At 45.8% G+C, this 17,975-nt stretch overlaps 1 protein-coding gene across 1 annotated transcript in view; it reads left to right on the forward strand.

Annotated features, from left to right (window-relative positions):
• The window catches only part of CORO7 (coronin 7), an 850,148-nt gene that overhangs the window by 687,614 nt on the left and 144,559 nt on the right, over positions 1-17,975 (forward strand). The window contains exons 13-14 of the mRNA XM_085628451.1: positions 4,394-4,489; positions 6,681-6,806. Coding sequence (XP_085484577.1) covers positions 4,394-4,489; positions 6,681-6,806 — 222 coding nt within the window. The remainder of the gene's footprint in view (positions 1-4,393; positions 4,490-6,680; positions 6,807-17,975) is intronic.

Consider the following 17,975-nt stretch of genomic DNA (forward strand, 5'->3'; position numbering starts at 1 on the left):
TGCAGCAGAGCTTCCGCCAAAGAACCAGATAAACGCAATATACTGGTTTGGGGCTAGTGTCTTTTAAGAATGGTGGGCACAGGTCCAATCAAGATGGGTAACAGGTTTAAAAATTATAACCTCAGCCAACCAAAATACAATTCGCCATCTTAGAACTTCTTCCCAGACGTTCACGAACAATGAGAAGTCGAGGCACCAACTGATCAAGACTATTTGAATAGGGTGCCTGTGATTTTCAGACTATCCTCAGCAGAGCACAAAGAGAGAAGCAAGCTCCAGGCAGACCTGGCAAACCAGGTAGTTAAATTGATTTTGCTGAGTCGGGAAGCAGATGCCCAGCTAGTCAAACTGGTTTAGCGGAGTCTTTTATGTTCCAGCAGGCCTCAGGACTGATTTCATGTTGCAGACAGAAACAAGGCAAGGATGAAACCGCGAAGGAACCGAAACCAAAGAAGACGCGACAATGGCTTTACTCCGCACGGGGATCCACCATATTGTGCTGCCTGCAGTGTGTTCTTGCAGAGGGAAAGTTTCATACCATGCACTATCTCCATGTACAGTGCTCATACATGCAAACACAGTATATACATTGCAGGCAGAAATAGAGAAGGTCTCTTGAGGGGGTCGAAAGGATTATGCTGGAGCGTGTAGATGTCTCTACCAGGAATACAGGTACAAAGTCCTGATCCCACCATTAGACTCTTAGATGCCCCCAACCATTGGTCTCCTCATAGCCAGGCGAAGTGGCCATAGTAACTCTCTGTGCACTTGAGCTCAGTTTTGGAGCAACACACAAACGCGTGTGGCCGCTCCAGCGGGCGCACTGATATCCAGGGCACTGTGGGGTAAGAAGAGCACGAGCTAAAAAGTCCAACACAATGGCAAGATGGCACAGCTGGCTTCATAGTGTGCCAACCTTTGACCCCATGCACACACTTCTGACATTATAATCATAACTTCACAGGTGTGCTGTCAAAGGCTTAGTCTGAAACCTTGTCATGTGAGGTGCGGGCAGGAGGTCGGGTCGCATTAACTGCTCTGCTTGCCTCTGGTGGCCCTGCAGCCAACAGAACCTTTAAACATCACACATTCCTCGAAAGTCAAAATCAGTTCAGGCTGGGGGAGAGCACTGTCAGAAGGAACTGGCGACCACAATGCAGTCGGAGAAGCAACGACCCATGAAAAACGAACCTGGACAGAAACAACGTAATGCCTCATTCAAGCGCGAAGCGAGCACTCACGCCTTGTGGGCATAAGTGTGTAGAGATTTCGCGTTGAAAAGTAAAACTGATCATGCACTTCAGCGTGCTGATTGCACGGGCAGTTCTGAAAGAGTAACAAGCTGTTATTAGGAAAGGGAATCGGGCACCTTCCTGCAAACTGGCGCCTTATTGCCCTTCGCGAGTCAGCCGGCAGTGGGATGGAAAACAGACCACTTTCGAAAGTCCCCTTTAATTATTTCTTGTCCTGCAGACCACGAAAGAGAGTAGCGCACAAATAGTTTGCCATTTAACCACAATTCCAAGTTCTTTGAGGTTTCCTGAACTCTGCGGCTACCGTATCTCAAGGATGGCTTGTGGCCAAGAAGGGGGCGTAAGAGAAACTAGAAAACTCCTGGAGGGGCTGCCAATCATTTTTATTCACAGGTCGTGTCTGCGCACTTGACTTCACAACACAAGCCTTTCATTGTTCAGACTTGAATATTTAGTACAAAAAGCACTACACTAAGCCCTCGACTGCACTCACTAATCTATGTCTGACAGTGTGTTCGCCTTCCAGATTTCCTCGTCTCTCTGTGGCACTTTCAGGCCCAAGGTTTGTTTGCGGGGCAGCGGTAATCTGGCGGACACCAGTATCTTAACTCATGGATGAGAGTTTGGTAGAATGTTTCCTCACAATGGCCAGCATTTCACTTCTGTGGTGAGGGTGTGGGATTGGCATTTTTAGAGGACCTTGTTCACTGCAGGTGATGATGTGTGATTGGCTGAGGCAGATTGGTGGAGGAGTGTCGCCCCACAGGAAAACTGAAATTATAATAACACCATGTTATTATCATTTTATTTTTGAGAAGGCTCGGAAGGTGTGGGGCGAGGCTGCCCACAAAGCAGAGGGGCGCAGTGGGGAGCACTTTCTAAGTGTGCATGATGGTTTGGTTGGACATCTTGAGCCAGTCAATTAGTCATGCGCACTTTGCATTTTCTCCACTGGCTTTATTGCACAGCCTGGATCGAGAACATGCACAGGCTCCCATTGCCTGTTTTAGCACCAAACCACGGCACTCAGATCAATCACAACGCTGCTGTCATGCTGGTGAGAGCAGCGTCGTGATCGGCTAGGGGAGTCTGCTTACTGCGTCGGCTGAAAAGGATGGAGGGGAGGTGGCAACTGACAGGTAAGTGAAAAGTTATTTTTTTCTTACCCCCGCCTCCCCTGCCCCACCACTACTGCCCGTAGCAGCCACTACTAGGTTGAGGACGTTCTCACCTGGTCAGCACTTCAGGAGTTGCAATGACTCAATGCTTTATATTAGTATCAGTGTCGTAATAGGAGGATATTAAATCACAAGGCATGTGGGGTTCTAAGTAACATCACAAGTGTCTGATTACAGATAATCCCATGGGTCGATGTCCTTAAACTGAACTTTTTCATAGTCTTGAAGATTGTTCAGGGACCCTCATTTTATGGTGCAGTTAAAGCAAGCCACTGGACTCTACGACCAACATCTAACTGCATAACTAGTGTTCCCGGCAAGTGGCTCCAAGCTCTGACGGGTTTCCTGTGAGAGATTTAACGCAGACGCTTAGAGCCCTGTATAATTCATTATTTCTTTTGTTTCACTCTATCTCAGTTATTGGGTTGGATTTAGGTGGAGTGGGGGTGGGAGGAGGCATCATCTATTATAGCAGAATCTGGATTACTAGTCCTGAATGAGTGGTGGTACGGAGATAGACGTGACCCAGCATACATCCTAGAGCACTGGCTGATGGGTGAGGCGCTACCACATTCATATCTTCATAAACCACGGTAACTTCGATGACTGACGCCGGCTACGAGGGTGGTGTTCGAGTTATGGAAATAATCACTGTACAGGGAGAGACCCCCTTATGGCAGAGTGACCTTTTACCCCAACTGTCCACACTGTCTGGTTTTAGAGGCTGGGACAATATCGGTATCTCCACATTGGGGATTGTCATGCGTGGCAGCACCCTGAAATCCTTCCAAAGCCTTCAGAGGGAATTTAAGATGCCGCACTCTCAATTCTATAAATACTTGCAATTTCGTCATGCCCTGACTCCGTATGTTGCACATTTAGATACCAGAATTCAATCTAATAGAGGGCAAAGGTTTCATGGGTGACCTAGGGGAGCACAAAATAACTAAAATATACCAATCCCTAGTGACAAATATTCCCACCACGCTGGCTACACTTTGGGAGACTTGGCAGTCAGACCTGAGTTCCCTAGACAACGACGACTGGACGGAGGTGCTGGAATCCCCACGTGGAGCCGCAATAGCTTCACGGCTAATATTAATCCAATTCAAATACTTGCATAGAGCATATTCTACCAGACATAGGTTGTGGAGGGCAGGTCAGATACCCTCCCCTGTTGGCGTGCTCTGCGGCAGTGCAGATGGTACATTTATTCATACAGTCTGGCAATGCACTGCGCTTACTCAGTTCTCTAGAGGGGTCACAACCTGTCTATCTGAGATATTGGAATGGGATTTACCTATGTCACCGAAGCTTGTCCCACTCCATATCACAGAAGGGATTGGTGGTAATCGATATAAATGCCATTTATTGTTCCTGGGCCTTACCCTGGTGAAAAGGGGTATCGCCAAAGCATGAAAAGCCCAGCTCCCACCCACATTGGGAGCCTGGAAAACAGGACTGGCTTTCTGTATGGGCCAGGAGCTACCCATATTCAAAGTCTGGCGTTGCCCGCAGAAACATCCTAAAATATGGAAAAGATGGGTGGAATATAGAGGCCTCTATCTGATGCCCCCAACTTCAATGGCAATAGATATCGAGGTCTTGGAATCTGCAGAAACTGGGTGGCGATATTTGTGCACTGGGCAAGGTCGAAAACGACGTAGTGTCAAGGGGGGGGGGACCGTAAATAGAAAGATATCATTGACATGGCACAATACGTTGAACCGTTGAGAGAGAATGTGTGTAAGCTCAATATGTTTATGTTCTTTTCTCATAAACTCTGTGTTGATATTATGGATGTCGACAGGTCAGGCGTCACTATGCTTTATTTCTATCACAAACAGTATCCTGTATGTAATTAAGTGACTCTGCTGGCTGACAAAATAAAATCTGTTTTGAAAATAAAAAAACGTGGATGGATATATTTCTTCCTTATGTTTGTCTTTTTCCATCCATCAGTCGATGAAGGAGTTCCATGAAGATCTGTTTCCAGAGACCCCTGGGAATATTGCACCCATCAAAGCCTCTGAGTGGTGGGCAGGAAGTAATGAACAGGTAAACCTATGTGCGCCACCCGTTCATCCACATCATCGCCTGTATTAGGTGGTGGACAGCTAAGTGCCTGCTCCTCCTCTCTGTTTCCTGTTTCCCCAAATTGTTAAATCTTTCTTGTCTCTTTCCTTAGTGCTTCACTATTCTCATAGGTCCAATCATCCATCAATGCTTTCTAGAATTTCTCTCTTTGACCCCTGAGGTTCTACAATATGCTTATGCCATAATTGCTTCACAGCCCCCCACATATTCCATCTGTGGTTCTTCCATTTGTATTTTATGGCCCAAATTCTACTCATGCTCTCTTTTGTTTCCAAGGCGTGTGTTCCTTCTCTCTGTGCTTGACCGTCTAAAGCCATATCTAAAACACTACAGCCAAAGTCACCACCTACATAGCGCTGCTCCCAAGCTCATTTCTGAACCGACAGACTTGACCCCAACCCCGCTTCCATGTGACAGCTGTTCTACCGCACCTTCTTCCACCACCACAGCTCATCTTTCAAACCCAATGATCTGTACATTGTCAGGAGACCCACTTGCAAATATACAGCTGCAGATCCAATCATAGTACTAAATGTTCAGTTATGCTTCCTAGCTCACTGTCACAGGCAAGGCCTCTATACTGAACCTATACTAACATCTATCTAGTGTTTGCCAGAACTTTCAGTTATTGTTTCTAAACTGTAACCAGAATCAACTGAAGTCAGTACCAGTGAATCCAGATGATGCGCGTACCTGAAGCAAACCGGTGAAACTGATTGGCTCCAAATGGGGGTCCATTAGGAAACAACGGGCACATTCAAGGGAACTTCTCAAAATCTAAGATGGAGGGGTAATCCAGTGATAGCCAATGATTCATTGACCCAATGAATCGTGTACAGTTCTGGTGCATATTATAAGTCAAGAGAAATGTTGAGCACCTCTTCACACCACAGCCCTTGTGTACAGCTGGGACACTAAAGCCGCTGCCATGTGTATAATTGTACGTTAAACCCACATGATTGCATGCAGCCGGACCACCATACCCACTGACTGGCATGGCAGTGTCCCATACTTATTAACATGGGTGCAGCTCTGTAACAAAACCCATTACTGTGTGCGAGTGTGCCACCAACCCACTTCCCTATGTAAACCCATGATTTGACCTCACTGCTGCTTGGAAAGGTATCTTATATTATAAACAAAGGCAACCCTACTCACACCTGGAACCAGGGCGTTTGACATATACAGGAAAACACAATGGTTCTAGTGGCGAAATACAAGAATATTTGAGAATAATCAAGCACGATGGCTAATAATGGTAGTGGAGGATTCTGAAAGAGAGACGCCCATACAAAACTGCAATCAGGAAACCTTAATACTGTCAACACAGAATCATATCTATATTTTGAAAACATAAATAGAAAAAATGCTCCGTGTCCAATGTAAAAATAGAATCAACACACTTTGGGTGACATAAAAATGACATACAACGTGGTTTATTAATACATGAAAACGACCATTATCAGTTACACAATATTGATTCAAAAGTTTTGTTATGTTTTCACAAAGACTGAAAATGGTTTGTTATTATGTAAGTCGTTGACGTTTCGGCCCCACTGTTATTGGGGGGTCTCATCGGGACCTGACAATAAGGGACACTTGCAACACAATGAGGAAAAGTAACTGAGCAGAGGTATAGAAAATATGCATGTAAAGCTATGCCACCAAATCCAGTCATGCGTACAGGTGTCTCACAAAATCCACATCCATGTATACAGATCTGGGGAGAGGATGTGGCCTGACAGGCTAGGGCGGTCCATCTCAAATCTGGGAAACCGGCTTCGAGTCTCGGCGATGACGCTCAACATCCTGTGAGTCTGGGCAAATCACGTAATCTCCCCGTGCCTAACAAAAATCAATGTGTCCTTGTGTAACGTAACTGGTGCTCATGTAAAGCGCTCCAATACCTTCGGGTCAAGTTCGTGCTATATAAAACTCTGGAAAAAAAATAAATTGCCACAGGTAATTCTCTGTGACTTACTCTCTGACTTCAGATACTATGGGGCTTGTACAGTCATCCACTAAACTGTTTGCACTGCATTAGCTCCAAGCAATGCAATTACTAACACCACCAAATGCCAGGTAGGAGCCCAGGTGGGCTTTCCCCGACCCCTTTGGGCACACTACTGACGTCTTACCTGTCGTTTGCCAGATCCAGAAGGTGAGCCTGAACCCATCCCGGAGACTGAAGCTGGGCGTCACCTCGTGCCAGACCCCTGAGAAGCCGGTCCTGGACTGCCAGAAGCAGAGCTATCACTCAGGAGATGGAGATGCCAATGTAAGTAGTTGTTTCAACCCACCGCTCTAAAGGAGGCTGGCCTACATTGATGCTGCTTTGAGACAAGGATGGAAAGGTTCATTTTTGGTTTGCTGCTTTATCTGAGCATCAAGAAGACAAATGCTTCACAATATGTCCTTTTACTCAGACTGCTAAAAGTTTCTTTAGGCATCAGGGGTTGACCCTGATGTATTGACCTTCTGATGGTTTCCCCTCTCACTTTGAGGAAATCGCGATGAACACTACAGCCGGAGATGTGAGCTCTTTACTACTTTATTTCAAATGCTAACACTTGGTGAGTAGGGCATGGAGAGGGTTCTCCTGGTCATCGGGAAAAGCGGCTGCCCACTCCCCACAGCTGCCCTAAAATATGATCATGTATTCTGTGGTGTCCAACTACACCAGATGCTTTACCACATCATTCTACTCCTGGCAGCAAAAGCATTGTTCTCCTGTAGGCCAGGGTAGCATTAGTGCCTGCTTTCATTCCAGTTGTGTAGTCATGAAGTGGTTCTTTAGAATTTGAGGTCGTTGCTGCTCTCCTACACTAACCTTAAAGCCCCTTCCTCTGGTCCTTACTCATTCTGATCTTTTCTCTGCTCACACTCGGATGTGCATAGTCTCACAGTCCTGCAAATTCTACACTCCGCTCATGGGCTGAACCATTTAGGGGGTGACCACTCAGAGGTAAGGGTGGCAGAGGAGGGAGAAGAGTGATAGAGAGTAGTAGATCGAGATAAGAAGGGCAAGTGATCAGGAAGAGGAAGTGCGAAAAGAGCAGGACAGGAAGAGGAGATGGGGGATGGAGTGAGCGGTATTTCTCCTAAAACCTACTAAACATGAACTTTACAAAAATAGTCACGTAGAGGTGAAGCGAATAAGTGACGTACAGCCGACACATAGTGATCTGTCTAGGGATCAGCAATTTGGCCGGCGGGATAAGCCGGAACTCGAGCCTCCTGGTTCCTCAGGATGCAGTTTGGTCGCTAGACCCATCACCTACACTCAGTGTCTTTCAAAGTCACTCCATGTGAACCCTAAAAAGAGGTCACCTTTCTTACACAGCAGAGGTGTTAACAACATGTCTGTCATCAATGGGAGGGATTAGCGGCACTGAATATTGTCTCCACGCACCGAAGTTCATTCGTGTCCAGGCACGTCGGCAGAAACAAAGGCCAACTTTTCAATGAAGCACAGTAAAGTAGGATAGGAGAACAAAGGTGAAATTGACGCTCAGTGATAGGGACATATTACCTTTACACTCTCAGTGTTGTATAATCACAGCTAAAAATGTACATGCTTTGTTTGTCTGACAGTCATTCTTTCAAAACGAATAGAGGAAATGTCTGCGAAGTGGCGAATAAGGGATTGGCAATGACTCTTTGTATAAGGCTCAGGGAGGGGTTCGGGATACAAAAGATTTTGGACATTACTAAAGAGAGGGGGAAAGGGGCTGATGGGTGGTCTTGTGCAGCCTTTTTAAATCACATCCACTGTCTATCAGGCAATGTAGTAGAGGGGTGTAGTGGCCTGACCTGTAGTAACACACAACCACCAAGCGCAACCCACACAAGTCTAGTGTGTCAAAGCAATGGTCCAGCATTGCTTCAAGTCTCACTCTGGCTCATGCTGCGGATGTGAGACCCCTCGCCTCGAGGTAGTCATCTTTGTGAGCCCTTGGAAGCATGATCTGGAATGGGACAAAGACCCTGCCTAAAAATAGGCATTCATCGGATGGCATTTTTAGTACTTTTTCCTCTTTGTGGCATGGTAGTGATTTGTTTGAATCCATTGGATCATTGTTAAATTGAAAACTATAAAAGCATTTAATTAAATGATTTTGCTTCGCGAGGGACACTAAATAGAATTTGTGACTTTAAAAGGTTGACATTTTCTACACTTGTTACCCACTATTTTATAGGAAGAGTTTTAATATTGTGAGGTGTTATATAGTGTAAACATGAGCCAAAGGCGATAAAGCGCTTTACAATAAAAGGCCAAAGTTATCAGAGTAGAAAGGTAACAGTACAGTCACCAAGGAATGATACCAAAACAGAGTTCTGCAAACAAAAGCAAATAAATCTGAAGAAGAGGGAATGGAATATAATGAGTGGAAAATATACATTTCTGATTAGAAGGTGCTTGATACGTCAGCATACAAAGAAAAGCACCGTAATGACTCATTAGAGGGGACATTACAGGATAGAGAAGTAGGAATCCTCCAGGTAAGTAAAATTGTGTCTGTGAAGGTCTGCGTACATTTTTTGTCTCTTTAAATGAAGTCCCTGGAATCTCACCAACATGTATCCCTTTGAAAAAATCTGTTGACTTCACCCTGGACTATTTTTTCTCACTCAAAGGATACATTATTGCCAGCATAATAAAACCGAATCATTGTTAGTTCCACCTTCATGCACAAAATAAAGGAACTAAAATCGCAGGCCCCTTCTGGACAACCCTTCAAGCTCTAGTAATCACCCATCTTGATACCTTCCTGTCGGATGTCCCAAAATCTCTTTGGTTTGGCGGAAAGCACTATCACTGAGCCACAAGACTTGGGGTCAGAAAGTTTGATGTCATCACCCCACCTCCTTACCTTGCTCAGTTATTATTACAGAGCTTTGTAGTGTGCTACCGGCATCCTGTCGATTACTTGAGAGTGCAGTAGAGGAAAGTGGCATAATAATGACCGAGAAAGAATGAAGGAGTTGGCAGTGTCCAATAGGTTTGGGCAGATGCCCCTAGTTTGTATTCAAGATTGGTACTCCGGGGGCTTGGAAGGTAAAATGAAAAGTCACTTCTAAGTGTCTCCGTTCCAGGAGTTTCCTGAAGCACCGATCGTACAGTGTGGACCTAAGAGAGGAGCTTAACGGCATTCCAGTGTCTTGGACACTACCCTCCCGATACACCGGCCTTTGATATTCATTCATTTGTACAACTCTTCCTGGGTCAAGTGGGCAGCTAATAAACGGAGGTTGCTGACTGTGATGTAATTTGGAGGTAGGTTTTGCAAAGTATGTTGGCCCATTTGCCAGTAGGCTCAATGGACGGTGCAGAGATCCTTGACTTTTGAGTCAGTGATTTCAGGGCAGGGTTGATGTGCGCCCACTCACACATGTTAAGGCACTTTCCGGCTGCCCGATTTTGTAATCTTCTTAGCCTGGCAAGGAGCACTATATGGAGGCCAGCATAAATGATGTTATAGTAATCAAGCAAGACATGTCAAGTGCTGTAGTCTGTTCTATTCAGTGGTTGGTTTGGCGTAGCAGCAGGCCTGGCTCCAGAAAGTTTTATTTGGGTGGGCCAAGGGTGCATGCAGGCGGGCCACTGCTGGCCCAATTTATCGCTTATACATCTAGCCAGGCCTGCTTCAGGGCCCTCCTTTATCTCTCCTTAGTCTTACAAGGCCCAGTAAAACGCACTCTTTCCAAGTCTCTTTCTAAATGTTATCACTCTCAAAAAGTGTTTTTTTCCATGTAATGTCCCTTTGATGGGAAGAGGAGGTTTCTAAAGTGGGAGTATCAGGCAAGTGACACTACTCAGGCTCCCTCTGTGCGAGCCTTCAAGCAGAAACCCTCTTCATTACTACCGCCACCTGAACCCTGATTCTGCAGCGCGCTCCCTTACAGGCTTGATTATCCACTTTTCTACCCCCCTCTCCATCACACCTTATCTCACAGCTAACCCTGGGTCCCAGCCCAATATCAGCCACCATCCAGTTCCACTTTCATTATTCCCAGTAGAAAACAATAGTAAAATCACCTTCAAACTTAAAACATTGAATATACCAGTGAATGTAATTAGCATGTGCTTTAGAGTATGCTCCACAGTTGTCTTAATCACCTGACTGTTAATTAAATAACCGAAAACAGAAAGGCCATGACAGGGCCGGCTTTAGTGCTGGTGTGGAAGTATTTTTTTGGCGCCCCACCAATGACCTCTTTCTCTGTAGATAACTTAACTACCACCCTACCACCCTCCAACATTGCCCTTCATCTCTCTGTAGTTTCCCCCTTCCCATGACATCCTCCTCAGCTTCCCTCACTGCCACCCTCCACTAGTGCCCCTCATCTCTCTGTAGTTGCCCTCCCACCCCATGACCTCCTTCTTGGATTCCCTCACTGCCATCCTCCACTAGTGCCCCATATCTCTCTGTAGTTCCCCTACCCTGTGACCTCCTCCTCGGATTCCCTCACTGACACCCACCATTAGTGCCCGTCATTGCTCCATAGCCCCTCACCCCTGACCTCCTCCTCGGATTCCCTTACTGCCACCCTCCACTAGTGACCTTCATCTCTCTGTAGTGCCCCCACCTCGTGACCTCCTTCTCTGACTCCCTCACTGCCACCCTCCACTAGTGCCCCTCATCTCTGCGTAGCTCCAGCTCCACCCAGTGACCTCCTCCTCAGATTCCCTCTCTGTCACCCTCTGACAGCACCCCTCATCTCTCCGTAGCTCCACCCCCACCCCGTGACCTCCTCCTCTGATTTCCTCACTGCCACCGTCCACCAGTGCCCCTCATCTCTCCGTAGCTCCCCCCCTCCCCTTGACCTCCTCCTCGGATTACCTCACTGCCACCCTCCACTAGTGCCCCTCATCTCTCTGTTGCCCCTCTCTCATATCCATTTCATTTGTTGTATAGCGCTACTCATATCAGTGTAGGGTGTCACAGTACTTCACATCACACGCACATTATACAGAGACAATAAATCAGTCTACGGGGAATGTCACATAAGCCAATGAGGATTACAAGGTGTACAAATCACATGTCATCCATACTGGTGGGCAATATATTTTACGAGGGTTTGGTCTGGAGAAGCACAAACTCAGTATTTAAAGAGTACTCCAGTGGATGGCGGTTGGCTTTACTGATAAAAATGTATAACTACCCAAACAAACTCTTTTTAGCAACATTATAATAATGAAAGACTGGAGAAGTTCTAACTATATCACTACACAAAAAAGTGAAGTTTGTATGCAGCTCTTTGATGACAGTTCATAGGTCACTGTCCTATGTTAGGATAGTAACTTCTGAACTGCAAGTAACACAAGGATATCTATGACAAAGGCAGTAGCCCACTGAGCTATTCCCATAAAATTCTGTTTATCCGCATTAAAAAGCTACCAACAGACAAATGGTTGATCTGCAGCAGGATCATAAATCACCAGCTATCTGATTTTTTAAAATTATTGTTGTAGTCAATCGGTGGCAGATTATTCACTGCGAGGTCCAAGACTCATGTTTGGGTGGGCCAGGCTCATGTTTGGGTGGGCCTGGATATCCCGGCCCGCCCTCTAGAACCGGGCCTGCGTAGCAGTAGGAGTATTTTACTGAGCAGGGGGCGTTTGGATTTGATCTCTTTGATCACTGCAATGATTGCGGAATGAATGACATTTATGAGTCAAAGAGTATCCCAGGTTCCTGGATGAAGGGCAGGGAAACAAGACGGTCTTTCTAAGCTTCCAATGATCTCAGCCTCGTTTCCATTCATGGACAAGACAGTCTCTCATCCAGTAGAAGAAGCGGTCCACACATGAGGTGAAGAAGATGGTGTTATTCGGGCTTTTGTGATAAAGTTGTTGCTTGTCTAAAATTAATCTGGGTGTTGTTGAAGTTCATTTGGAAATGTACTTGGTTCTGTTAAAAAAAAGTATGCCGTGGGGTGTACAAAGATGCTGAATAAGAGGCAAGAGAGGGGTGAAGCTTGGGGCGTGCCACAGTGGATGATGTGAGTGAACCACTAGTTGCTCCCATACTCACCTTTTCACTATGGTTGAATTCAAACAATTTTACCCAGGATAGTATAGTGCCCTCTATTCCTGCCCACGTGTCTTGCCTTTCCAGTAGTGACATAGGCTATGGATTGATCTGTCAGCAAGATGGCTGTTTTCTCATCTTCGACCACTATGTTACCTAGGCTCTAGCTATTTTGGTGAACCTAGCAGGTCTGAACTCAGTTTGACTGCCATGGAAAGAGATGTTTTTATTCTCTGTGCTATTGAAGCTGCCTCGTCCCATTTTGAGGCTCCTGCTGAGGAGATGTGCCTGTAATTATCTGACGCGCGAGCGGGAAGGTGTTGTTTAAGGCTTGGAGCTGAGCACCAGTCGGATGCTTCAGCCGAGCTGAGCATCGCGGCAGGCTCGCGGCGTTTGATCGGTATGGATGGGGGCGGTATTGGAAGCGTTGAGAGAATATCCAGAGGGGCCTGGTGAACTGGACATAAACTCGCGTATTATGGGTTCGAAAAACTCCCGAAGATATTCACAGTGCTATTTAGATCCACACGGGCTTCTCGTCGGAGATTTCCTTTTGTTTTAATGTTAACGTCTGTTATGCTGTTTTGCAAAGAAATTCCTTATGCTCTTGTGATTGGCTCGAGGGATTTTTTTTTAATATCTTGCAGCAAGTTTTGCCCTCTTCACACAATGAATTGCACCGCTGGCGCACAAGATCGTGGCTGATGTGTGTGTTATTCATTGCACCATTCATTGAAGGTTTTATTGCCTTGTGTGTGATTGCAAGGTTTGACTGACATCATTTTACACACATCCTTGAAAATGCACACATATACACTGTATTATATGGGTATCAGTGTGCTCTCAACGACACTAACCCTAAAGAAATAAACCCACTGCATACAACAGAGCACATCACACAATAGACCATACTTACTAAACACACACCACATACATATTCTTGGTACTCCATCACTGCCATGTTCTTTTCATAGTACTCTACCCCATGCTGGTGTCAAGGATTCACCCTACCCTGCCCAATCTTTAGTGGCCATCTCTGACTACTTTAATTTCGCCGACTTCTGGAAGGAACCCTTCCTAGACTCAGAAATGTATAATCTCATTATGTTATTGCCAATACAATTTTGTACACTATGTCCTCATACCCAGTTTGCATTATATGCGCCCACGCAAATAAAAGGAGAACGTGTGTTCGTTGGATGCAAGGAAGGGACTTGGTATATGTGTAAGAGGCTAAAGCATTCTGGAACAGGCTATGGTCTTTGTGTGTTTTATGGGCTTCTTGGATGTAAGGCAGGAGAAGTCTCGCTGGGTGCAAGAAGTGGGATCAGATTCATGTGTAGAGGGATTTCCGTTGTTGGAAGCGAGAGGAGTGCTGCATAGGCAATGGAGGGTATGTTGGGCAAAAGGAGAGTGCTTTTCTTTGCGAGTAGTGCACGTGGCGCTGCTGTATATAATGCACGTAGCAAAGTGAATGTTAAAACTTGGGCCTGGACTTCATCTGTGATGGGATCTATTGTGTCGTATGCCCCTTAGTTTCTATATTCGAGAATGTATTTACTTAAGTATGGCAGTGCTCGTCACGCAGTTACATTACATTTGGGGCGGTTAATGCTCCCCATTAATCCCGTAGTGATGTTGGTGCAATATGGTACATGCAAGACCACTTGAAATATGCGACAGGTAAGGAACACATGATGTTGCATGGTTGACTAAATTATGGAGCACAACAAGGCACATTATGCAGCATAAGCGGGGCATTTTGTGATGGTATTGCTTCATTAGCTTGTCATTTTTACATGTTAATACTGCCTGAACAAATGTTTTACATCATTAGTACCAGTTTAACACGTTAATGCAGCCCTAAGCAACAAAGAGAGTAGTCAACTTTTGAAAAGGGCCTTCCAATGCGCAGAAACCGTTGCTGCTGCCTTTTTTTTGTAACTTTTGACCTGTTTCAGCCAGAACCTACATTTGCAGCAGATGATGCGTTTATGTGGCAAAGGAGGCAAACCCATAATTGTGGAGGAAACTGCGCTGCCGCAGAATTGTATCATTAGTGGCCCTGGGTACCAGCCCTTTGCACCACAACGTCCCTGGCATTTTGATGTTTTAAATGCTTTTTTTTGTGTTGCCAGTGTTTGCAGCAAGCACACGCTATAGCTGCACTGCTTTAGATGGTTCAGTGCATGGTGCCTGGTAGCATTCACTCTTAGAAATGTAATTGTAGTCTCTCTAATCCCTTGACAGTTTGGTATGCGGATGCGCATCAGAGGGCAGGCACTGCTCCTGGGAGTCAGGTTTCACGTCTCTGCTTCTGCAGTGAAGCAGATATATGGCTAAGGCTAATAAATGTGTTAAAGCTTCCACCCACGATAATGTAAAGCGTGACTAAAAACTTATAAGGTCCCAAAGGTGAGACCTATTGGCTATGCCAATGCTTGTTTTAATATATACTTGGGTGCCCCGGAATCACCCAAGGCAGACACAGCCCACATTGTTTTAAACGCAGCCTTATATTTTTTGCGGGTGCCTCTGTCCCACCCGGGACATCCACAACATAAATAATTGTTGGGGGCAGCAGGGGGAGCACCAATGCCCTGGTGCCCCACTGTCTTCTCTGCCAACATCCATCCTTGGTGCCGGCAGGAGCCGGCTCCATTGGTTTGTTTCCACCTGGTGGGAGCAGCTTTTTTCTCTGCTCCAGCCAGGGAGGGGCAAAGCTGTGTTCCCTGCCCCGGAGAGTGCAGGCTGAGAATTAGATTTATATACCCTGTCTGCACTCTCGCGGGCAGGGAACAAGTCAGTATCCCTGGAAGATAGGGTCCCCATGAATAACGATATCGACCATAGGGTGGTGTTCCTGAGGCTTTCTGAAGTCTCAGAGAGGGGGTGTGATGCATGGCCACCGCCATAAAGATATCAGCTCCAGGGGTTGGGTTCCACGGGGCCTTCTAAAGGCTTGAGGAGTGGGGCCTTACACCACCCTCCCCTAAATATGAAATCGGGACTGAGGCATTGGAGTCTTGAGGGCCTTCCAATGGCTCGGGAGGGTGGGTGCATGCTTCCTTAAAAATCTAATTGGTCAGTGGAGTGGGGTCTCCAGGGCCTTCTCGTGGCTCAGGTAGGAAGGCCACACATGCCCACTCCCCCAAAAAACAATGCACCTACGCCCGGACCCTGACCCACCACTAGTAGCTTTTATTTAAAAAGGGATGGAGACCGCCGTTTAAAATATATATATATTTTAGCGTAGATCCGTAGTTTCCTTACAGTGAATTTTTGTTTTTTTAAAGTACATTTTGGCTGAACGAACCAACCCCCCCCCCCCCCCCCCCACCACCACCAGGCCAAGGGCATCAGGGTTTCCCTACCAAGCTTCTTACGTACATTTTTTTTTACATCTCTTTACTTTATAGTGGACAGATTCCTCTAGTTGTAAAATGGCTGCCTCAACATGTTTGTTGATGTTGTGGCAGCAAATCAGATGTTATATTTAAATCTGTTGAAAGGCATGGATCCTCAGTATCCCTATATAAACATACATTTTAACCCTTAATTTCTCAAAAACTACTCAACTTATTCACACCAAATCACAGAAAGCACGCTTTTAGGGTAAAGATGTAGCTTTCTGCCAAATTTGGTGTAATTCCATTAAGTCGTTTTGTCTACAGTTGTCTCTATAGTTGTGTCTAGTTATCGAGAAAATAGGTTTTAGGACCCTTCTTTTTCCTGGTCCCCGCTTGCCAGATCATCCAGAAACTTTCCAGGAAGCAGCTAAGATGAATGAGACTTATTTTTTGTAAAGTTTAGTGAAGATTCGTCAAAGGGCTCCAATGTTATTAGCAAATCCAAAAATCCATGTCCAATAGAAACTTGACGTGGTCCTAATTAAAACTGCCCATAGGCAACTGCCAATGTGTGGTAATAATAAAAAAAAAAACACCCACACCCACCACCACCCCCCTTCATACCCAACATTATGAGGACCGGCCTTTGCCCGTAAAGAAGTGTGTATTCACTATTCTAACTCTACATGCGCTCAGATACTGGGGTAGATTATAAAGCAGACCGAGGCAAATAAAACGGCACTTTTAGTTTTTTTGACACACTCGCTCTAAAGTACTTAAACATATTACAGGGACATGTCCTTACACAGGTAGTGATTGTCAGGTTCTGACAAGGTTTACACACATTATGAGGACCAATCCGGTCCTCACAATGTGGGTTATACATGCACACTTTCTCTCTCTCTCTCTTTCCCCCTCTCTCTCTCTCTCTCATACATACATAGCTGGGTCTCACCATGCTCACATCTGCACCAACCATGAAGAATAACACTCATATACAAAGGTCCTCTGCACATGAATCCAACACATCTCAAACCTGCCACATAAGTAGATATCACTTTCCACAACTATAGCCCCCTTCATGCAATTAGAGTTCAATACAGAGCTTGCTTACATGGTACTCAACCCAAATACCCATTCAGCGGATCAGAGATAGGTCACAGTATGGCTAGTGTGGCTCCTCTTCAGCACACTTCACTATTTTAACCTACCTTACTCAGATACTTCAAGGTTGGCAGTGTGCCAGCCAACCCAGACAGCACACGTTCAAGGTGGTTACTCCTGTGGCCTCACCTATGAAACCTTCACACTCATCAACACGCCTGCAATTATGTCATGCATAATGAAAATTGCAATGAAACCACAACTACATTGTAGATGACACAACTAAAATTCAATGTATTGACTCACCGATCTATGGTGGAATCCTCAAAAGCAGTGCCTCTTAACCTATTTGACGTGGACCTATGGGGGTCTCCAAAGCCTACTCAGGGGGGCCGTGACTGCCTACAAAATAAATAATATTAAAAGAATAATAAGGTGCAACAATATACAAGTGAAAATTTTAAAACATTCTGTAAATATGAAAGAATTTGAAATTGGAGGCTAAACATGAAGTTAGTATCCTTAACCCGTTCCCTGCTCATGACGGAACCACTCCGTCATGAGCCACGGGCGCCGTGTGCTCATGACGGAGTGGTTCCGTCATGCTGCGGCCGTTGGCGGCCGCTCCGCCCACGCGGCACTGATTCCCCGCCTGTGCGGGCGATCAATGCAAGTGGGCGGAGTCATGACGGAACCATGCCGTCATGAGCACAGCTCGCCCGTGACTCATGACGGCGTGGTTCCGTCATGAGCATGGCGGCGCCGCGCTGACCCCAAACCCCCCCAGCGCCGCGGCGGAATTCGTGCCGCGGCGAAGGGGTTAAAGTGTTTCATGGGAGCAGTGCAAGGCCATCAAACAAAATATAGTATGGATGATGAGTGGCCTTAACTGAATTTAGAAATTCTCCAACCTTCCCAATAAAATTAAAACGTAATTTGTTTTTACAAATATTTGTG

Source organism: Triturus cristatus, chromosome 10 (genome assembly GCF_964204655.1).
Source record: "Triturus cristatus chromosome 10, aTriCri1.1, whole genome shotgun sequence".
Classification (NCBI taxonomy): Eukaryota; Metazoa; Chordata; class Amphibia; order Caudata; family Salamandridae; genus Triturus; species Triturus cristatus.